Source organism: Acomys minous, assembly GCF_964271855.1.
Source record: "Acomys minous genome assembly, chromosome: 7".
NCBI lineage: Eukaryota > Metazoa > Chordata > Mammalia > Rodentia > Muridae > Acomys > Acomys minous.
In genome coordinates this window covers 103,375,775-103,399,351 of record NC_140488.1, presented here as the reverse complement: position 1 = coordinate 103,399,351, position 23,577 = coordinate 103,375,775, and the positions used below count along the sequence as shown (strand labels likewise).

General features: G+C 41.8%; 1 protein-coding gene across 4 annotated transcripts in view; it reads left to right on the top strand.

Moving 5' to 3' along the window:
* PHF8 (PHD finger protein 8) overlaps positions 1 to 19,040 on the top strand; it is an 89,102-nt gene extending 70,062 nt beyond the window's left edge. For all 4 annotated transcript variants that reach the window (XM_084789296.1, XM_084789293.1, XM_084789294.1 and 1 more), the window contains 4 exons: positions 6,392 to 6,487; positions 10,672 to 10,781; positions 15,019 to 15,358; positions 16,589 to 19,040. In XM_084789296.1, coding sequence (XP_084645422.1) covers positions 6,392 to 6,487; positions 10,672 to 10,781; positions 15,019 to 15,358; positions 16,589 to 16,677 — 635 coding nt within the window. In that variant the 3' untranslated portion in view covers positions 16,678 to 19,040. The remainder of the gene's footprint in view (positions 1 to 6,391; positions 6,488 to 10,671; positions 10,782 to 15,018; positions 15,359 to 16,588) is intronic.
* Positions 19,041 to 23,577: the final 4,537 nt, after the last annotated feature.

Genomic DNA, 23,577 nt, shown 5'->3' with positions numbered 1-23,577 from the left:
ACCTCAGAAGTCCCCATAGTCTTTAATAATTCTAACACTATTCAAAAGTTCTAAGACTCAAGTCAGAGTTTCTGTAAAATAAAAAGGAAGCTACATACTTTCAATATCTAGGGATATACAGTAAACATTTCCATTCCAAAAGGGAGAAATGGGAGCATAGCAAGAATGATCAGACCAATGCAAGGTGGAGCCCTAGCAGAGCGAGCACCAAATGCTATATGTGAGGTATCTGGGACTTGTAATGGAATCACCTGAGTTCCAAGGGTCTAAGTAGCCCCACCCCTCCAACATTGCTCCCTGCTACACTCCTTGCCTGAAGCTTTTCTTGGCAGTTAGACCTTATGGTTCTGGCTTCTCCAGGTCCCTAGGGTCTCTAATGTAATTTGGATTTCTTCACCTTTATAGCTTCACATGGTGGCCTATCATGTCTCCAACCCTGCCACAGGTTGCCTGGATTCAGCAACTCTGTGGAATCATGGTAAAAAAACTTGATCACTTCCTCAATCCTGAGGTTTTCATGCCTGCAAACCCAGTACCATGTGATGATCCTGCCATGTTCGTCTGCCAGCTCAAGATATATATTGTCCATCTAAGATCAAAGACATAATGGCCTATGTATGCTTTGGTGACTGAATCTGGGAAAACACCTTTTTATGAAGTTTCTTTTAAACCAGGAATCCCTTCGGATATATTGTCAGTTCTATCCCTGTCTTAAAATGAATTTGCATGTTCACGAGTTGGAGACTTGATGGATGAGGTTCACTGTTAGGATATTTCCTATCATTCCAGTACTCTTTAATAGTGTTAATCTCTTTAACAATTATACCTACTTATATACCTTCTGTGGCTACATTTTTTGTTTGGTTGGTTTTTTGTTTTTCGAAACGGGATTTCTCTATGTAGCTTTGGCTGTTCTCGAACTCACAGAGATCCACCTGCCTCTGCCTCCCCAGTGCTGGGATTAAAGGCATGTGCCACCACCGCTTGGCCAAACCTGTGGCTACATTTTTAAACTCAGACAGGCTACTTTCTTCATCACACCACACACTTTTCATATCTTATGCACTACCTGGATGAGAAGAGTAAGGAGTAACCAAGACACATCCTAACCTGAATATTCTACTGTGTTGAGATTTCTTCAAAAAAAAAAAATCCTGCTCTATTGAATTTTTCAGGACACTGTCAGAATATAACCATATCTGTTGCTAGAGTGTGAATAGCCTCTAGGTTAGGCCCTGATAGAGACTTTGTTCCTTTAAGAAGCTTCAAGAACTGGACCTCCATGGTCCACATTTCTTTTGGCATACTGGTTTTCTGTATCCCATTAGAATGTTTCATTTTGCTTTCCTTACAGTAGTTAAAGGCTTTTCTAGCCTGTATCTCCAAAATCTTTTACATTACTTCTAAGAGTGCTGGCTACTTTTCCAGAGGAGACCTGGGTCCAATTCCCAGCACCCACATGGTGGCTCACAACTGCAACTCCAGTTCCAGGGAGTTTGACATGATCTTCTGGTCTCTGGACTGCTTGAACACATTGGAAAGATGTACAAGTAGGCAAAACACTTATATACAAAATAAGTAAAAAAAAATTTTAAACATCCTATTAATGCATGGGCCTCTTGTTTTCTTTTTAGTATCCTTTTGTTTTTTTGGCTTTTAGATGAGGATAATGCACACTTTATAGAATGATCATATTTTTCTGTGTTTTGGAACAGTTTGAGAATAATTGCTATTAATTTTTTTAAAGTATTTAACTAAAGTCACCTGGGTGGGCCCAGGTTTGTTTAACATAAACTATCATATCATCTGCAAATAGTGATACTTTGACTTCTTCCTTTGCAATTTGAATCCCCTTGACCTCCGTTAGTTGTTCTATTGCTCTAGCTAGAACTTCAAGTACTTATTGAATACATATGGAGAGAGTGGACAGACTTGTCTTGTTTTAGGGGAATTGCTTTGAGTTTCTCTCCACTTAATTTGATGTTGGCTATAAGCTTGCTGTATATTTCCTTTATTGTGTTTAGGTGTGTCGCTTGTAGCCCTGATCTCTCCAAGACTTTTAACATGGTGTTGGATTTTGTCAAAGGCTTTTTCAGAATGTAATGAGATGATATGTGTCTTTTTTCTTTCAGCTTGTTTATATGATGGATTACATTGGCAGATTTTCATATGTTGAACCATCCCTGCATCTCTGGGATGAAGCCTACCTGATCATGGTAGATGATCTTTTTGATATGTTCTTGGATATATTTATTTGAGTATTTTTGCATCAATGTTCATGATGGAAGTTGGTCTGTAATTCTCTTTCTTTGTTGAGTCTTTGTGTGGTTTAGGTATCAGAGTGACTGTGACCTCATAGAATGAGTTTGGCAATGTTCCTTTTGTTTCTATATTGTGGAATAATTTGAGGAGTATTGGTATTAGCTCTTCTTTGAAGGTCTGGTAGAATTCTGCACTAAAACCATCTGGCCCTGGGCATTTTTGCCTGAGAAAATTTTAATGACTGGTTCTATTTCCTTAGGGGTTATAGGTCTACTTAAATTGTTTACCTGATCATGATTTTAACTTTCCTAAGTAGTATCTATCAAGATATTGTCCATTTCTTTTAGATTTTCAAATTTTGTGGAATACAGGCTTTTGAAGTAAGACCTACTGATTCTTTGGATTTCCTCAGTATCTGTTATTATGTTCTCCTTTTCATTTCTAATTTTGTTAAATTGGATCTTCTGTCTTTTAGTTAGTTTGGATAAGGGTTTGTCTATCTTGATTTTTTTTCCAAAGAACTAGCTCTTGGTTTTGTTAATTCTTTGTCTTGTTGTTTTTGTTTCTATTTTATTGATTTTAGCCCTGAGTTTGGTTATTTCTTGTTGTCTATTCCTTTTTGGTATATTTGCTTCTTTTTGTTCTAGAATTTTGAGGTGTGATGTAAATTTGCTAATAGGAGATGTCTCCAATTTCTTTATGAAGGCATTTAGTGCTATGACTGTTTCTTTTAGCACTGCTTTCATTGTGTCCCATAAGTTTGGGTATGCTGTGCCTTCATCTTCACTGAATTCTAGGAAGTATTTTGATTTCTTTATTTGACCTCACTGATCATTCAGTAGAGATTTGTTTGTTTTTAATTCTGGGTCCAGGGTTTCATCTAGATAATTCTCATTAGAGAACATTTCTAGAGGACTAATAGGTTTGGTGGGGCACATACTGTTTTGGCCTTTCATATTCTGGTTTTTTCAATGTGATCTGGCCTCATGGACTTCTTTCTTTGGTTGTGTATCTAATATGAGCTTTTAGCTTTCCTTAGATTTGACCAGTCCAGAAGCTATGTGTCCAGAACTAAGCCAGGTAAAGCTGATACATGCATGAGTTGCTTGATCAGACCTAAGACAGGCAAAGCCAGTATTGGACCTGTGGTTTTGAGCTAGGCCTATGGTTGTGGAGATAGGGATGGAGGAGGCAGATAGGCTTCCAGAGAGATTTACCAGCTTATATCAGGGTCATAGGTCTGGAACTAGGCCTGGGGATGTAGAGATGCCAAGGGCAGATAGGAATCTTTAATTTTCTTTTTTTTTTTTCTTTTTGGTTTTTGGTTTTTTGAGACAGGGTTTCTCTGTGTTAGCCTTGGCTGTCCTGGACTTGCTTTGTAGACCAGGCTGGCCTCGAACTAACAGCAATCCACCTGCCTCTGCCTACCAAGTGCTAGGATTAAATGCGTGCACCACTATGCCTGGCTCCAGATAGGAGTCTTAATGATTCTTTTTATATAATTAATTAGTTATTCTCTTATATATTACATCCTGACCTCAGTTTCTCCTCCTTTTGTCCTAGTTCTCCACCTCCCCTCTTCCTTCCACCCCATCCATTCCGCCTCTTCTTCCTTCATTTCCCTTCAGAAAAGGGCAGCATATCAAGCTGCAATAAGACTAGGTACCTCCCTTCAATTAAAGCTGGTTAAGGCAACCCAGCAGGAAGACAAGGGACCCAAAAGAGTGAGAGACAGCTGCCTCCCCCATGCCCTGTGCTGTGCCCAATCCTTATTTTGTTCCTCTTCTGTTCTCTCTCTCTCTCTCTCTCTCTCTCTCTCTCTCTCTCTCTCTCTCTCTCTCTCTCTCTCTCTCTCTCTCTCTCTCCTCTCTCCTCTCTCCTCTCTCCTCTCTCCTCTCTCCTCTCTCCTCCTCTCTCTCATCTCCACTCTAATATTTTTTCTTTCTAACTTTGGATTTAGTTTGGTCTTTTCCCCCTAGTTTTCTAATATATGAAGATTTAGGGTCTTTCATTTTTTTAAATGTAGGTATTTGCAATTTTAAATTGCTATCTGTGTACTGTTTTGCTGCATCTTTTAAAGTTTTGTTCCAATTCATATCATAATCTTTAAAAAGTTTTGTATGCCTTTTTAGTTTTTCTTGTATTATACATGTATAGAAGTTAGAGGACAACTTTTGGGAGTCAGTTTTCTCTTTCTGCAATGTGGATCACGGGGCTTGATCTCTTTAGGATTGGTGGTAGGCATTTTTTTACCCATTGAACCATCTTACTGGCCCCATATCAAAGTCTTTGAAATCACACACACATGATTATTTCTTTTATTCTTTTTTAGTAACTTTGTATAACTTCCATGCAGTTAGGAATTTCCTATTTATCTTTCCAATATTGATTTCTTTAGCTTTATTGTAGTTGGAGAAGATGCTTTGTATTATTATGTTTTTTTAGAATTATTAAGATTGAGAACAGCTAAGGGAGGGTAGAGTCATTTGTACAATATACAATGATATAGATGCATAAAATGTCAAGCCCATTATTTTTTAGGCCAACTAAAATATTAAGAAAAAAGAAAACTGGCACGAAAATGTTAGTGAGAGCTGGTCACGGTGGTTTATACCTGGCATCCCAATACTCAGGAGGTAGGAGCATTTGATATTTGAGGCCAGCCTTGGCAACAGAAAGACCTTGTCCCCGAAAAAACAAAAGAAATCATTTGATCGTGTATTCAAGGCTTTGTTTATACACTTTATATTCTTTCTCATTGGCTTTTTGGGGGGGTTGTTTTTTCAAAACTGAGTTGCTCTGTGTGGCCCTGGCTGGCCTGGACTCGCTTTGTAGACCAGGCTGGCCTCGAACTCGCAGCAATCCACCTGCCTCTGCCTCCCAAGTGCTGGGATTAAAGGCGTGTGCCACCGCCGCCCAGCTTTCTCATTGGCTTTTATACCTGTCTTTATGCCAGATGCACACTGAATTAATTACTATTGTTTGGTAATATCTTCTAAAATTAAGAAGTACCTTCAACCATACACACACACACACACACACACATTTGTTGTTGTTGTTTTCGAGACAGAGTTTCTCTTTGACTTGCTTTGTAGACCAGGCTGGCCTTGAACTCACAGTGATCTGCCTATCTCTGCTTCCCCAGTGCTGGAATTAAAGGCGAGCACCACTAAGTCCAGCTGAAATCCTCTTCTCTTGAAAGAAAATAAAAAATCAGGAGACAAAGTTTTCACCTCTTTTCTAAATGAGTAGGGTCTGAAAATAGACTCATTTTTGTAGAGAAGCCCTCTGGAAAGTAGTAAAAGGAGCTCTCCTGTGAAATTGTTACTTTTACAGTTTTCTTTTAGGCTTGGAAGTGGCATCAGAATTTTACTTCATCAATAGGATCTTTCTAGACCATAATCCCATTAAATCCTAAGTGTGTTGCCTATGGATTTTGAGGAATTGCCTATGGATTTTATGATAATCTGTATGCTTGTATTTATTTCTCTAAGATAAGATACTTATATGTGGAATTTTGTTGGTTAGATCATGCAGTTTCAGTGATCTTGGTCTCAGTTCAACTTAGTCTTTTTGTTCCTATTATGTATATTAAATATGTACTATTATTTTCCCCATTATTTGATAAGCAATAAATACCTACCATTCATTGTATGGAGGTGCTTTAGTATAAAATCAAACACACATCCCTGGCTTCATTTGTAAATTAGAGGTAACAGATGTAACAATTGGTTCCCAAGTACAATATAACATCTCCCACTGCAGGCATAAAACACAGGTTGCTATGGAGAGCTGAGAAGGAGGAATCTGAATCAGATCATGAGAGCCAGGAAAGGCTTTTTACAGGGCTAAATCTAGAACTGAATTTTAAAAGGTGAGCCAAGTAACTCACCTGAGTGGTCCTGACCAAATGACTAAGAATTAGGTGAATTTAGAAGGAGTTTCATGACAAGGGTACAACTACAGAAAAAGCACAAAATGTGAGATATTTAGGGACCTTCTGAAATTCAATGTGGATTAAGTAAATGAGTATACTTGAAGAGGAGCTGGAAGAAATGAAATATGTATCATTCTGTCTTTGCCCTTTTGGATGAGATTTCACTTATCCTGCCTTCACCTCTCCCTACAGTCTATCCATCCCTGGAGTCTGATGATGATGACCCTGCTTTGAAATCTCGACCCAAGAAAAAGAAGAATTCAGATGATGCTCCATGGAGTCCTAAAGGTGATTTAGTATTCTGTACCTTAAACTCTGTAGGAGTGATCAGGTGAAAAAACAGATTGAAGTGAAAGATAATACAAGAAGATCTTCCTCAGTCACTGGTTTCCTTAGTCAGCAAACATCTGTTACATTTAATACCATGATAGCTGCCAGAGCTAAAATGATTATGTGACAGTTTATGTAATCTAGCTAGGAAAATCATAGCTTTTGTTTTTATATCATATGGCTCAAAATGAAAGAAACCAGGAAGAGTTCACTAAACCATCTAGGACTTCTAAAAACATTCTCATAACTGTCATCCCAACCCCACTATGGTAATTTTGTTTTCAAGAAGGAAAATGATGCTGACTCTTGGGCTCTTCAGGAGTCCCGAGATTCTCAACTACTGAGAAGTCATCCTTTCCTCAGGGAAGAAAGAGAGGAAAAGTAGGTAACTGAAGTGAACACGGAATTTTGAGAGATAAAATAATTTTTCTTATCTTATTAGTTGGGCTCTTTACGTTGAAGAGCATTTGAGAGCTTTATAAAACTTGCTAAAAATTTTTCTGCCAGGAGCACACCTTTAATCTCAGTTTGGGTTATAAAGGCAAGCATACCTCTGTGAGTTTGAAACCATCCTGATCTCTATATAGTAAGTTTCAAGCCAGCCAAGTCTTCATAGTAATATTTTTTAAGGTAAGGTATTGCAGGCTTCTTTCTGGTCAGCCTGAGTTACATAGTGAAGTTGAAGTTATTCTGGTCTATATAGTGAGACCTTGTCTCAAAAAGAGAGCTTATTGCACTTGGGAGGTAGAGGCAAGCAGATCACTGTGAGTTCAAGGCCAGCCTGGTCTACAAGTCCAGGACAGCCAAGGCTAACATAGAGAAACCCTGTCTCAAAAAACAAAAGCAAACCGGGCGGTGGTGGCATGCACCTTTAATCCCAGCACTTGGGAGGCAAAGGCAGGTGGATCTCCGTGAGTTCGAGGCCAGCCTGGTCTACAGAACAAGTTCCAGGACAGCCAGGGCTGTTACACAGAGAAACCCTGTTGGGAGAGGGGGGGAGGGAGGGAGAGGGAGAGAGCGCGCTCACTTATTAACACCATTTCTCAATTTATCATCCTAATCTCTTATTTCTCATTTCATCAATTTCTGATGCACTCCCCACTGCTTTTCCCTATCTTTCTATTAATTGTTCTTTCTTAGTTGTATTAGCAAAGTTGTTAACTCTACTTTGTCTTGTGATTAATACTTCAGTATTTACTAAGGATCAACTGTAAACTGCAAATTATTACATTGTAACCTTTACAGTAATACATCACAAGCATTTTCCTTTGCACTTCTTTGTAAATACTTCAATAGCTAAGAATATCTTTCCATAAATATACCCAGCTTATCTTTTAGTGTGTGGCATTTATGTTTTGCTTTTCTTAACATTTTGCTTGCTTGCTTGATTGTTTTTTGACAGGGTCTCACTATGTAGCCTTGGCTGTCCTGGACTTGCTTTTGTAGGACCAGGCTAGCCTTGAACTCACAAAAATCAGCCTACCTCTGCCTCCCTTAGTACTGGAATTATAGACGTGCACCACCGTGCCTGGCTCAAACTTACCATTTTTTATCACTCCTTCTACATGTGTAAGCTGGCATGCTGCTGTGTGTCTGCCTGTGTATGTTCATGTGGATGCACATGTTTTGTTTAATGGTTGCTTCTTTTTGTCTGACTATGCAGAACATGCCCTTTCAAAAGTACAGGTATGTTATAGTGCCATTTGAGATGACTGCAGGTAAAGGTACTTGCCACCATGCCTAACAACCTGAGTTTGATCTCCAAAACCCACATGTTGGAAGAAACTGACTCCTACAAATTGTCCTTTGATCTTGACAGTTGTGCCATGGTGTACATGCACAGCGTGAGTGTGGATGTCAGAGGACAACTTCAGTATGAATGAGAGATAGATCAGTAAAATGCTTATTTGTACTAGCATGAGGCCCCAAGCTCAACAACCAGCACCACATTCATTTAGAAAATAAAAAAACCTAACACTGATGATGCATACTTGTAATCCCAGTACTGGAGAGGCACTTGCACGTTCATACTGGGCCAAGCTCTCTTGTTTGCTGTTGCATACCCCCAGACTACTTGGCCCATCATCTTCTAGGGTTACTCTTGTCTCTGCCCCCTATCTTGCTCTAGGAGCTCTGGTATCACAGACAAAAGCTAGTGCATCCAGCCTTATGTGGGTTCTTAGAATTTTAATTCAGGTCTTCACACTTGGAGGACAAGAGTTTTACCCACTGAACCATTTCCCAATCACCCTTGTTTATTTAATGGTTTTTTTTTTAATGATTATTGCTAAAACTGCCACATGTGTGGAGGTCAAAGGACAACTTTGTGGAATTGGCTCTCTCTTCACCTTTATGTGGGTTCTGGGGTTGATCTCAAGTTGTCAAGCTTGCTGCAAGTGCTTTTACCTGCAGAGCCATGTTTCTGGTCATTTTTTAAAAAATAGGACCTCTCACTAGTACCTGGGGCTTACTGATTGAATCCTCCTGACTGCGCCTCCCCAGCACTGGGTTACAACTATGCTTTTTTTGGCGTTTGGTGGTTGGTTGTCATTTCTGTGGTGCCAGGGACTGAGCTCTGTCCCTCAAGCTTGCACAATAAGCACTTCACTGAGCCATCTGCTCAGCCCCAGCTGGGATTTGTTTGGAAAAAGAGTTTTCTTTCTTCACCTGAGGATATTTGTTTCTCCTAAAGTAGGCTGATTGAAAAGGATAAACAGGTAATATTTTTTAATTCAGTATTGTTAAGGAGTTATAAAAAAAGGTATGCCATAATCATATATATATATATATATTAATAATCTTCAATGGGTAGTATGTACAGATTATAAATTCTAGAAAAGAAAAGATCAGTTGGGCCATGCAGTGGTGCCACACACCTGTAATCCCAGCACTCAGGAGGCAGAGGCAGGTGGATCCCTGTGAGTTCGAGGCCAGCCTCGTCTACAAAGCGAGTCTAGGACAGCCAAGGCTACACAGAGAAACCCTGTCTCAGAAAAAAAAAATTTATCAGTGGGATCAGGGCGGTCCCAGACATTCTGCAGAAGATACTTCATAGCATACTTTTGAGAGATAGGCATGTTTTAAATAGGCAAAAGGAAAATAGATGTTCTAGGCAGTCCAGATAGTAAGTATGAGTATGGAGGGAAAGATGATGTAATGTCATTCTCTGGAGGTGCAATAAGGAAGCCATCTGTCTGAAGAAGCAGAAAATAAGGGTATTTGGGTATTTGGTCTGTTTTCTGCAACTATAACAACTTGGTAAATTCTAAATAAACGCTTATTTTTCTCATGGTTCTAAAGGTTAGAAAGTCTCAGAGCATGATTTTGACATGGCTTAAGCCTTCATGCCAATTGTCCCATAAGTAGGAGGCATCATATAGTGAAAGAAAAGAGTTGAAGTAAACCCCTTTTAATACCTAACCCACTCCTATAATAATAACTTTATACCATCCAGGAAAGCCGTGCCATCATGATCTAATTGCCTCTTAAAGGTCTCCTTCTAATACTGTTAAAATGATAATTAAAGCCGGGCGTGGTGGCACACGCCTTTAATCCCAGCACTCGGGAGGCAGAGGCAAGCCGATCGCTGTGAGTTCGAGGCCAGCCTGGTCTACAAAGTGAGTCCAGGACAGCCAAGGCTAACACAGAGAGACCCTGTCTCAAAAAAAAAAAGAAAGAAAGAAAGAAAGAAATTGCCTGAGCCGGGCGTGGTTGCGCACGCCTTTAATCCCAGCACTCGGGAGGCAGAGGCAGGTGGATCGCTGTGAGTTCGAGGCCAGCATGGTCTACAGAGCAAGTCCAGGACAGCCAAGAATACACAGAGAAACCCTGTCTCAAAAAACCAAAAAAAAAATGATAATTAAATTTCCACTTGAGTTTTGGAGAGGATATTTAAACCATAGCAGTAGGTGCAGAAGCAAGGTTAGGAAAGTAGGTAATCCAAGAACAACAAGGACACGAAAGCACATGAACAATTTTAAATGCCAGTTCAAGGAGGTTAATTTGTATTCATGTATGCCTTGGTCATTAAATAGGATTTTGTGAAAAGCTAGAAGCAGGAAGAACAATGCAGTCACCTTTAGGATAGTCAGAAGTTAATGAATATAATTGGCAAATAGATAAGCATCCTGTTTCCCTTGCAGCCCGTGTGACTCCAACTCTACCCAAGCAGGACCGTCCTGTTCGTGAAGGGACCCGAGTTGCCTCCATTGAGACAGGTTTGGCTGCAGCAGCTGCAAAGCTTGCACAGCAGGTAAGTGGTGACACCCAGCCAGTAATCATGTGACTGATGACTTAGAGCCTCAACATTCAGATCTTTCGGCTGGTAGGAGCCTGCTACTATGGGTAACCTTTTATCTTTATTTTGGGCAGTATCCCAGCCCCTCCTATGTCCCTTACAACCCAGCTCCATGGCAAGCTATTTCCATAGGATGAAAAACAGGGTCAGAAAAGTGTCCTTGTTGAGCTCACTTACCCTTCTAAGTATATATAATCACCACAGGTGGAGGGAGGAGAATCAGTTTTCTTTACAGATGTAGTCCCTAGTAGGTCGGTCACCCATGCCCCAGCGGAAGGCCCTATACTCTTGTATAATGGACAGCATTAATTTGACCCAGTGGGTTATTTAAATAACAAAGAGGATATGAAGTTGGGAGGAAAACATAATTGGGGAGAATCTGTAAGGCTTTGGAAGTAGGGGTGAATATGATCAAAATACAGTGCATGCATGTATAAAATTCTCAAATAACAAGTAAAAATGATTGGGAAAAAATCCTCAGAAAAGACTAGATCTGTCATTTGCTTTCAGATTTAGTCTGAGGAAGTGACTCATTTGAGTACACTTAAGTTTTACGTCACCCACCAGTATTGGAATTTGGCCTTTCATAAAGAGAGTTTTTTTTCTTATACCCTTTACCAAATATTATTACCTTGATCTTTACCCCCTGCTTCTCAAGAGACCAATATTCACTGTTTTTCATCCTAAAAGGTCACCTTCACAGAATCAATTTTACCTCATAGCATTAGTTTACAAAGTGCTTTATCGTATAGTATGCTCAGAAACCCTAGGAGCACTTGGAGGGGAAATTTTTAGTTCTTTAACAATATCCGAGTAGCTCCTCATGCCACATCCTATATCTTAAGGCACTATTGAGCATCTGCCTTATGTTAGGTGCACCTATGTACAGTGTCTAATATAATATGGCCAATAGTCTTGTTCAATAGATGACATTTTCATCATTTTACAGGTGACGAATATGAGGCTCACTTTAAATGACTAGTCCAGGATAAGACAGCCAGTAAATGGAGGAGACAAGAATCAAACTCATATCCTATAACTTCAGATTTCATGTTACTATTTTAGTAATTATATCCTCTATAAGTGAAATTTAAGAACTGTTTTCCATATTAATAATGTTCCATAGAGCTATAAAGTTTCTGGGAAATGTCTTAGAGACTACTATTGTAAGACAGCAGAGATCAAGCAGGCCAAGTGGCTCTTCTTTGACTAAAATTGTCAGTGCCACATAAGATGTAACTTCCAGGCAAGTGGTGGTGGCACACACCTTTAATCCCAGCACTTGGGAGGCAGAGGCAGGTGGATCACTATGAGTTCGAGGCCAGCCTGGTCTACAGAGTGAGTCCAGGACAGCCAAGGCTAACATAGAGAAACCCTGTCTTGAAAAACCAAACAAACAAACAAACAAGATGTAACTTCCAAATAAAGGTTTTCTATTGCTTTAAACAAACAGATTAAAGTGTGAAAACTATTTTTAGTGCTTTCTAAGGAGTAAAGTACTATTTGGGTTGAATTACTTCTAAGAAGAGACTTTAAAGTTGGGAGTAGCTGGGACTAGAGAGATGGCTCAGAGGTTAAGGACACTGACTGCTCTTCCAGAGGTCCTGCGTTCAATTCCCAGCAACCACATGGTGGCTCACAACCATCCATAATAGATCTGCTCCATTCTCTTGGGCAGGCACACATGCAGGCATCAAATTGTATACATAATAAATAAATAAATCTCTTTTTTTTAAGTTGGGAAAAGCCGGGCAGTTGGGAGGCAGAGGCAGGTGGGTTGCTGTGAGTTTGAGGCCAGCCTGGTGTACAAAGCAATTCCAGGACAGCCAAGGCTAACACAGAGAGACCCTGTCTCACAAAACCAAGAAAAAAAATGTTGAGTGGTGATGGCGCACGCCTTTAATCCCAGTACCCAGGAGGCAGAGGCAGGTGGATCTCTGTGAATTTGAGGCCAGCCTGGTCTACAGAGTGAGTCCAGGATAGCCAAGGCTACACAGAGAAACCCTGTCTTAAAAAGAAAAACAAGTTGGGAGTGGTATTAGAGGCTAGTTTTTGTTGGAAGGGGACAGAAAAGCACTCCATGAAAATAACACTCCTTGTTATGGCTCATAAAGCCCTCTTTGTTGGTCCATAGTGACTTCTTTCTAATCTCCCGACTCCGCTCAAGTGTACATCATTTATGCTAACTGTACTCCACAACAGTGTTCATGATTTACTCCATGTACCAGATTATCTCATTACATAGAGCCATTCTTTCTGCCATTTCACATCACCTACTATCGCTCTATTTCTTGGCTCTTCATCTGTACTGATATATAGTTTATCTCATAGTACTTATGATCATAAGGGTCTCTTATGACCTTTATTATAGAGTGGGGATGTATTTAATTTAACTTGGGATACTCATTTTAATAACCACACATGATAAATCAGTGTTGGAATAAATGAATGGATGGATGAATGAGATTTTTCTGGATTAGAGACTTCATGTTGAAAGATGAGTATAAGTAAAGTTAAAAAGTGAATTCTCATGGCGCAGTGGTGGTGCATGATCCCAATGCTCAAGGAGGCAGAGCCAGGTGGATCTCTGAGTTCAAGCCCAGCCTGGTCCACAGAGCAAGTTCCAGGACATCCTTCTCATTCCCAAGAATGGAGGTCTAGACTTTTGTTGCCAAGAGAAGTCTAAGGAATATAGTCATGGAGTTGGTATGTGTAGCTGAGTGACACTTCAGAAGGTAAATCGTTCACCTTCTCTCAGCACCATCTTCCAGGTTCAAAGGATTCCACACTTGCATTGTCTAAGTACCTACTACACAGTGGGTAGTAGATCCATATAGCAAAAAGTGGATGAACTACAAGGTACTGGAAGAAGTGACACAAAACTCACATTTCTCTATTCTATCACAAATTGAGATACTGGATTCAATGACTTAAAAGATTGTCAAGCCCGGGCCTGGAGAGATGGCTCAGGAGTTAAGAGCACTGAATGCTATTCCAAAGGACCTGGGTTCAATTCCCAGCACCCACATGGCAGCCCACAACTGTCTGTAACTCCAAGATCTTACACCCTTACACAGATTGACAAGCCAGGCGATGGTGGCGCATGCCTTTAATCCCAGTACTCAGGAGACAGAGGCAGGTGGATCTCTGTGAGTTCAAGGCCAGCCTGATCTACAAAGTGAGTCCAGGACAGTCAAGTACACAGAGAAACCCTGTCTCAGAAAAAAAAAAGCCTGGTCTACAAAGTGTGTCCAAGACAGCCAAGGCTACACAGTGAAACCTTGTCTTGGGAGAAAAAAAAAAAGCCGGGCAGTGGTGGCACACACCTTTAATCCCAGCTCTCAAGGAGGCAGAGGCAGGTGGATCGCTGTGAGTTTGAAGCCAGCCTGATCTACAAGTGAGTACAGGACAGCCAAGGCTACACAGAGAAGCCCTGTATCAAAAAACAAAAAACACAAACGAAAAGAAAAAGAAATAGAGAATAATGATTGAATACTTTGTTGAGTTCCTTTCATATGTTATATATTTTTGTGTCATTTAAGATTTCTAGCAATTCTGAAAAGCAGGTATTACTTTGCCCATTTTACAGACAAGGCAGCTGAGATTCAGAAAGGTTAGTAACTTTAACTAAAGTCATCCAATTTAGGAAATAGAGACCTCGGTTTGAACTTGGGTGTACCTTACTCCAAAGCTAAGACTTAACTCTTGGTTCATTTTGAGTTTTGTAAGATGGTAGACACTAGATCTGACTACTTTTCCACAAGGATATTGGTTTAAGTTACTCATTATCCTTGCACTTCTCTTTTGTTATTTATAAAGTGAATAGTCCCATTCCCCCAACCCCTCAAACTGGGTGTGGTAATCCCAGCACTTGGGAGGCAAAAGCAGGTGGATCTCTAAGTTTGAGGCCAGCCTGGTCTACAGGGTGAGTCCAGGACAGCCAAGGCTACACAGAGAAACCCTGTCTCAATTAAGTGGTAGTGGTTAGTTAAGGGTGGATGATGCCAAAGAAATCACCATAGGGATTGGAAGGGCCTGTATTATTGTGTGTCCATACAAGGTAGATGGAGAGGGGGTGAGGGAGAAGTGGCAGCATGCAGAAACATATTGTCTATTGTCTACTTAACTTTCTGGGAAATGTTTTTCTCTTTTTCACGCTTTAATCTTGCCTCCAACTTTGTTTTTATTTTAGGAGCTGCAAAAGGCCCAAAAGAAAAAATATATCAAGAAGAAGCCTTTATTGAAGGAGGTAGAACAGCCTCGCCCTCAAGATTCCAGTCTCATCACAACAGTGTCTGCACCAACACCTGCTACTACACCCCAGCCTGTCACCTCCTCCTCCTCACCCCAGCCACCTCCTGAGCCTAAACAAGAGGCTCTGTCAGGAAGTCTTGCTGACCATGAGTACACTGCTCGCCCCAATGCCTTTGGCATGGCTCAGGCAAATCGCAGCACCACACCCATGGCCCCTGGAGTCTTCCTCACCCAGCGGCGCCCTTCAGTTGGCTCCCAGAGCAGTCAGGCAGGACAAGGTACATGACCCAAATGGGAATTGAAATGAGAGCTCTTAAAGCTCCTTGATCTAAATCTTAAGTGCTCTAGTAGATGAGAACACCAGCAAGGGCCACTGAAAGCCAAACTTCAGATGTTTGGATTTGAGCTCAATAGGCCATGGAGAGGTAATGACCTGACTTTAAATAGAGGTGATATTAGATTTAGGTTTGAAAGATTCTTCTGAGCCTGGTGGTGGTGGTGCACACCTTTAGTCCCAGCACTCAGGAGGCAGAGGCAGGTAGATCCCTGTGAGTTCGAGGCCAGCCTGGCCTACAGAGGGAGTCCAGGACAGCCAAGGCTACACAGAGAAATTCTGTCTAGAAAAACAAACCAAAGAAAGAAAGAAAGATTCTCTGGTGGTCGTAGTGGAGGGTAGACTAGAAGTAGGTAGCCTGTGCATCCATAGATTTAGGAAGGACTGAAGAAACACAAATATATGATGTCTAGTCAGAGTAATGGAGAGATGATAAGTGGAAATAATAGTTGTGGTAATATAGGATATGAGGAGTGATTTGATGTGGGGAGACAGATGCAAGAGAGAGAATTCAAGCCCTCAGAGCCCACTCCCTGGAGTATGGATGTAGTTGAGGGATACTGGGCTTTGTGTGATGGTTAGGATTGACTAGAATGGAGGTTTCTAATTAAAGAAGACCCTGAGGATGGCACTCTTAGGGACACTAAACTATAGTCACTAACTGTGGTGATCATGAAAGCATATTGATCTCATTACAGAATTTTCTTTTTTTGTTTTGTTTTTTATTTTTGTTTGGTTTTTTTTTTTTTCAGACAGAGTCTCTCTGTGTAGCCTTGGCTGTCCTGGACTCACTTTGTAGACCAGGCTGGCCTCTAACTCACAGGCATCTGCCTGCCTCTGCCTCCCGAGTGCTGGGATTAAAGGCGTGCGCCACCACCGCCTGGCCCACTACAGAATTTTCTAAGGAAGGTGATTGAACCAAAGAATTCAGTAGGCGGGGGGTTAGTGCCAGAAAACTAGAACTATAGTGACTAACACCACTACAGCAATCAGGGAAAGGATTAGCTAAGCATGCAGCTTTGAAAAGAAGTGGTTAAGGAGGGTTCCTTGCCCAATATTACATAAAGATATGAAGAGCCTTTGTTGAGAGAAAAACAAAGGAAGGGGGGGCGCAAGAGCAGTTGATGCTAAAGTTGCTCCTAAAGCCTCCACTTATGTTGACCCTCCCTTTCAGGAAAGCGTCCTAAAAAGGGCCTGGCCACAGCAAAGCAGAGACTCGGGCGCATCCTGAAAATCCACAGAAATGGCAAGTTACTTCTGTGAGCTGAGCCCTCTTGTGTCCTACTCCTTCATCCCTTCACCCCCATTGCCTTCTTCGTTGTCGACTTGGGGCACTCCTGGATCCTATGAGCCCCAAACAAGGTGCATTGTCCTGCTTTCTTGGGATTGACCAAAGGCACGGACTATCCCCAACTCCCTTTCCCACTTCCACTATGAATATCCTGCCTTCCTTTTCCATGCCCATGAGTAGCAGGTAAATGGAAGAGGTTTTCAACTGACAAGAACCTTTTCCTGTTTCTCCCACATAACACCTTGTCTTTACTCTTTTCCACCCTGCCTCCATATGGAAGGAATGATGAGCAGCATAAAGGGAGTCTGGGCCCTTCAGCTTCCTCAGCCATGAAGGGAGAGGCCCAGTGCTCAACATTTTCTGCAACTCCTGCCCTGTCTCTAAGCCTGCCCACCTCCACCCATTCCTACGCCTTCCTCCCAATCCAGTGGACATACCCTACCTTCAGTTTCCTTTTACCTCTTTTCATGAGGCATATGAAGGCCCTATTATGGGCCATCTCCAGAGCTGGCCTACAAGAGTTGACTTTGTCTGTCTTTGGGGGGGAAGGGAGATCCTTGCTTCTCTTTGAGGTGGGGGAAGAGGACAGATACCCAAGCCTTTGACCATGACTGTTGCCTAGCCCACCAGATGAAACGACTTTTATCTGACTGCACATGAAGCCCCTATGATGATCTTCAGGAATTTGCCTGTATTTTTGAGGCCCTGCAGAACATTATCCCCAAAGCTCTAACTGGGTTCCAGCAGGTACAAACCCACAGCCTAGAAATCCGAAGTACCGGCCACATTGCTAACTCTGGCTCTATAGCCTGCCACTACCACCTACACCACAAAGCACAGCCTGGACCTTCTGATGAGGGTGTGGTGACACAGCCTAACCGTGCAGGGTCATTTATCAGGAACCTCAATGCTTCTTCACCCATCTGAGAAGACTTCAGGACTCAAGCCTTCACCCCTGGGCCATTACGCTTCCAGACCACAGGCCAACATTCAAGCATAGTGCAGATAGGCTATTCACGTCTGAACTTAGAAAAAGTGCCCATCTGTGACATAGCAGATCCTCTGATCCACTTTTCTCTCCTTCCCTTTGTGATTGTCCCTATTTTCCAGACAGTGTCCCCACCTCCTTCTTGTTTTGCCTTACTGGCAACCTGGACTTGACGGAGACTGCCCCCTCCAAACAACCCATTTTGGCACTGCCCAAGTGGGAGTGTCCTCTACCTTCCACTCATCCTCACCCCAGCTTGCCTAGTGCTTCTGGGGACCGTAACAGCTATGATGCAGACCACAGGGAATTTGTGAGGCCTCTGTGTTATCTTTATGTTTGTGGCTTATCTTCTTTTCTTTTTTTTTTTTTTCTGTAGATCCACCCCTTCCGTCCTTCTTGGAATCAAGGGGTACTTTAGCATTTTTTGCTTTTTCTACCTTGGGGACCCCAGGGGCCAAGCAGTCCTCCTTTAGTCACACCAAAGGCAAAAGGCCTGGCTACCTCCCCTTTAGCACGTGAGGTCCCTACTCCCCTCCTTTCTACTCAGCTTTGCTTCTCTTGGAGAGTTCAAGGCAGTAGTGGGGAAGTAAGAGGGAAGCAGGAGAAGCCTCTGACCCTATGTGGGCAACTTCCCGACTAAAGGCTGACTGCTGTCACCAAAAACAGGTCCCTAGCCCTTTGACCCCTCGATCTTTCAAAGGCAGCTAATTGCTAGCACCCTCTCCCCACCCATTCCAGGCCTCTTCTCCCTCTGTTTCTTCGTTAAAAGGTTCTGTGGAGCTGAAACCCAGCCTCTGATGGGGTTTGTTTAGTTTAGTTGGGTTCTCAGAGTCTCCTGTTTTGTGTCGTTTCCAATGAAAAGCAAGTTTACCCTCAGAGTTATGCTTTTCCAAAGAAGCTAGTATGTTTTTGTTGTTTTGTTTTGTGTTGTGTTGTTTTGTTTTTATGTTTCAGGTTCTAAGTGAAGTGAGGTGGAGAGGAGTTGGGAATAACCAAGGTTTAGAACATGGTGAGATAGTTACCTCTGATCTGCAATCCCCAGCAGAGAGTTGGGGTGGGATAGGAGGGCAGAGAGGATTTCTATTCACCTTTAATATATTTTTACAAAAAAGCAAACAATTTAAAAACAAACCCACCGCTTCTGTACATGTCTAAATATATTTTTAGAAGTGGGTAGGATTGTGATTTCTGATGCAGGGCCTTTTTATAAATAGGTTAGAGTAGCATCATCCAGATTTCTCTGTTGTTTGTTCCCCCTTGTTTTTTCTTATGTTGTGTTACTAATGTAATTTATATATTTTTTAGATCTCCCTTTCCTGTAGAGATAAAAGTGATTTATCTTGGCAATTTTGTTGTTTGGCATTATTATTATTGGTGGTGGTGGTGGTTGTGGGGGCAGCAGCACAGTTTAAACACATGAAATATATAATTCAAAGTAAAATAAGCAGAAAATAAAAGGTACAACAATTCAATGGTCCTGAGAAGTTCAATGAGAAAGCTTCCAATAGTTTTCATGAGCCACTTTTTATTAGCATATACTAATAATACATGATAATATGTTTCATTATGACTTTCTCATACATGTATAAAATATACTTTGATCATGGGCTGGAGAGATGGCTCAGAGGTAAGAGCACTGGCTGCTCTTTCAAAGGTCCTGAGTTCAATTGCCAGCAACCACATGGTGGCTCACAACCATCTCTAATGAGATCTGGTGCTTCTTCTGGCGCGCAGGTGTACATGCAGGCAGAACACTGTATATATAATAAATAAATACATCTATATTTTTAAAAAAGAGAAATATATATATATGTGTACATACATACTTTGATCATATTTACTCCACCCATAACTCTTTACTACCCCTTCCCCATTCCTAATCTCCTTCTTTCCAATCAAGTTCTTCTATCATCAGGTCTTTTCTTTCTTTGCCACTGAGTTTAACTAGGGATGCCTACAGAAGCATGGGAGGGATGTTATTTACTGGAACATGAGTACCTTACCAGTGGTCCTTACCGTTGAAGAAGGTCTCTCTTCCTCTCCTGGCAACTGCCAGCTGCATTCATATCCTTAGTTGGGGATGCGGCCTTATGGTCTCTTCCCCTCTTCACGGGAGAATGCTGACAGCCCTAGTCCTCTGCAGGTCTTCTGCTTGATAATAAGCTCCTTAGAGTTTAAGTACCATGGCTATGGCTTATCTGTTAGAAACCATTCCACGCAGGACAGTGGTGGTGCATGCCTTTAATTCCGGCACTTGGGAGGCAGAGACCAGCCTGGACTACAGAGCGAGTTCCAGGACAGCCAGAGCTGTTACACAGAGGAACCTTGTCTAGAAAAACAAAAAACAGAAACCATTCCACAACAATCCACTCCTTCCTCCAGGTCATATTCCTTCCTCTTCTTCTTCCATAGTATTCCTTTCACCTTATAGGTATCTTTTATATACTCTTAGGCATATAGATGCCCCAAGTAGGCCTCAATAGTCTTCTCAGCATGTTAACCAGTTATGAGTCCATAGTAGCCCCTGCTGTACTGCTCTGTGGTCTGTTTTGCACTGGTTACAGGTGTGCTCTCTTTCTGTGGCTGGGAATGTTTTCTCTGATATCTCCTCAGCACTTGTGCTATGCATAATCTTGATTGATTACTGTGCTTAAGTGCAGTGGAAGAATTATAATCATGAAAGCTAATAGGTTCTACTCTTAGTGTTTATGTATATTGATTTATTCCATACTTATTGTTTTAATTTGCCTTCTGTTGCTGTGGTAGAAACCATTAACAAGGAACTTGGGGAGGAAAGGCTTTATTTGGCTTCATGTCTGATCATAGTCTATCATTAAAGGGAGCCAGGGCAGGAACCTGGAGGCAGGAGCTGATGCAGAGGCCATGGAAGGTGCTGCTTACTGGCTTGCTCCCTATGGCTTGCTCAGCCTGCTTTCTTATAGAACCCAGGACCACCTGCCCAGGGATGGCACTGCCCATGTCAGTTACTTTTTTTTAAAGAGTTCTTTAATTATTATGTATATAACACCTTGCCTGCATGTATACTTACATGCCAGAGGAGGGCATCAGATCACATCACACTATAGGTGGTTGCGAGCCACCATCTGATCCTGGAAATTGAACTCAGAATCTCTAGAAGAGCAGCCAGTGCTCTTAACTACTGAGCCATCTCTCCAGCCCCCCATGTCAGTTTTGTTTTGTTTTGTTTTTTGTTGTTGGGGTTTTGGGGGTTTTTTTGTTTTTTGTTTTTTTGAAACAAGGTCTCTCTGTGTAGCCTTGGCTGTCCTGGACTCACTCTGTAGACAAGGCTGGCCTCAAACTCACAGAGATCCACCTGCCTCTGCCTTCCAAGTGCTGGGATTAAAGGTGTACACCACAATGCCCGGCCCCATGTCAGTTATTAATTAAGAAAATGCCCTACAAACTGACCTACTGGCCAATCTGATGGAGGAATTTTCTCAGTTGAAGTTCCCTCGTCCCAGATGACCCTGCCTTGAGTCAAGTTGATTAAAAAAAAAACTCCCAGCATAAAAGACCCCATGTCATGTTGGCACACAGTAAACCATAACCATTCCTTGTAGACTTAATTTTTTAACCAATATATTTTATTACAACTTATTAACCAACCGAGCGTACTTCACTTATAACCCAACTAACCAAAACCATAGAAAAAGAAGATTAAGGAACATAAAACAAAACCATAAGGATATCAGTTCCAAGGAACGATTTTCCTGGCATAATCAGCAGGAGCCAGAGCCCCGAAGCCTTCCCTCAAGTGGAGCGATGAACAGTCAAAAACTACCTAAAGTTTCTAAAAGCCCTGCTTTTTTTTTTTTTTTTTTTTTTTTTTTTTGTCGTCCAGGCTGGCCTTGAACTCACAGCGATCCACCTGCCTCTGCCTCCTGAGTGCTGGGATTAAAGGCATGCGCCACCACGCCTGGCTCTGGGCTCATTTATATATCTCCTCCCAGAATCTGTTCACAGGATCTTTTTAGCTGGCAACAATCAAGCTCCTGCACAAGGTAGTTGGTATTTTAATGGATTAACTTCACCTGTTCTCTCATAAGACCGTTCTGATCCCACACTTGGCATCCTAAGAAACAGGTTTATCTCTACTTCAATTTCTCTTTTGTAGCCGGGCATGGTGGCGCACGCCTTTAATCCCAGCACTTGGGAGGCAGAGGCAGGTGGATCGCTGTGAGTTCAAGGCCAGCCTGGTCTGCAGAGCGAGTCCAGGACAGCCAAGGCTACACAGAGAAACCCTGTCTCAAAAAACCAAAAAAAAAAATTCTCTTTTGTTTGTTCCCAAGATCTCATGTTTATCACAATATAAAACTAAGCAGCTGGGCAGTTGGTGATGGTGGTGCAAGCCTTTAATCCAAGCACTTGGGAGACAGAGGCAGGTGGATCACTGTGAGTTCGAGGCCAGCCTGGTCTACAAAGTGAGTTCAGAACAGCCAAGGCTACACAGAGAAATCCTGTCTTGAAAAAAAAACCTACTTATGATTAACTGGAATCTCTTTACAGAGACTAAGGACTTATTCTTCAGTTAGGATAGTTAGGAAGTAAAAATATAAATACTAGGACATGGTCAAAGAAAGATGCTCTCTGTAAGGCAGGAGACACTGTCAACAGAACAAAGTGACAGCCTACAGACTGGGAAAAGATCTTCACCAACCCTATATCTGACAAAGGTCTAATATCCAAAATATATAAAGAACTCAAGAAATTAAACACCACCAAACCAAATAACCCAATTGAGAAATGGGGCTCAGAACTAAACAGAGAATTCTCAACAGAGGAATATCGAATGGCTGAAAAACACTTAAAGAAATGCTCAGCCTCCTTAGTCATCAGGGAAATGCAAATCAAAACAGAATGGCTAAGATCAAAAACTCAAGTGCCACCACATGCTGGTAAGGATGTGGAGAGAGGAACACTCCTTCATTGCTGGTAGGAATGCAAACTAATACAGCCACTTTGGAAATCTATCTGGTGCTATCTCAGAAAACTTGGAATAAGGCTCAAGACCCAGCTATTCCACTCCTTGGAATACACCCAGAAGGTGCTCCAGCACACAACAAGAGGGTTTGTCAACCATGTTCATAGCAGCCTTATTCATAATAGCCAGAACATGGAAACAGCCTAAATGTCTGTCAGTAGAAGAATGGATAAAGAAACTGTGGTACATTTACACTATGGAATATTACTCAGCTATTAAAAACAAGGAATTCCAGAAATTTACAGGCAAATAGATAGAACTAGAAATGATCATCCTGAGTGAGTTAACCCAGAAGCAGAAAGTCAAATGGTATATACTCACTTATATCTGGACACTAGCCCAAGGGTCATGTCCCATGAAAGTCTTCACTAACCAGGAAAGTGGGACAGAGGGGAGGACATCCTATTGGGACTCTAGGTGAGAGAAGCATGGGAGAATGGGGAAATAGAAGGATCCAGAGGGTCCTAGAAACCTACAAGAAGAACATTATGATGCACGGATCTGGGCCCAGGGGTCCTGCTCAAACTATGGCACCAGCCAAGGACAATACATGCAGTAAACTTCGAACACTTACCCAGATCTAGCCAAGGGACAGGACATTCTCCACAGTTGAGTAGAGAGTGGGGACTGACTCTCACACGAACTCTGGTGCCCCATATTTGACCCTGGATTGGGAGGCCTGGTGGCACTCAGAAGAAGGATAGCAGGCTACCAAGAAGAGACTTGATACCCTATGAGCATATACAGGGGAAGGAGGTCTCCCTCAGTCACAGTCATAGGGGAGGGGAGTAAGAGAGAAAGGGGGAGGGAAGGAGGAATGGGAGAATACAAGGGATGGGATAACAATTGACATGTAATATGAATAAATTAATAAAATATATT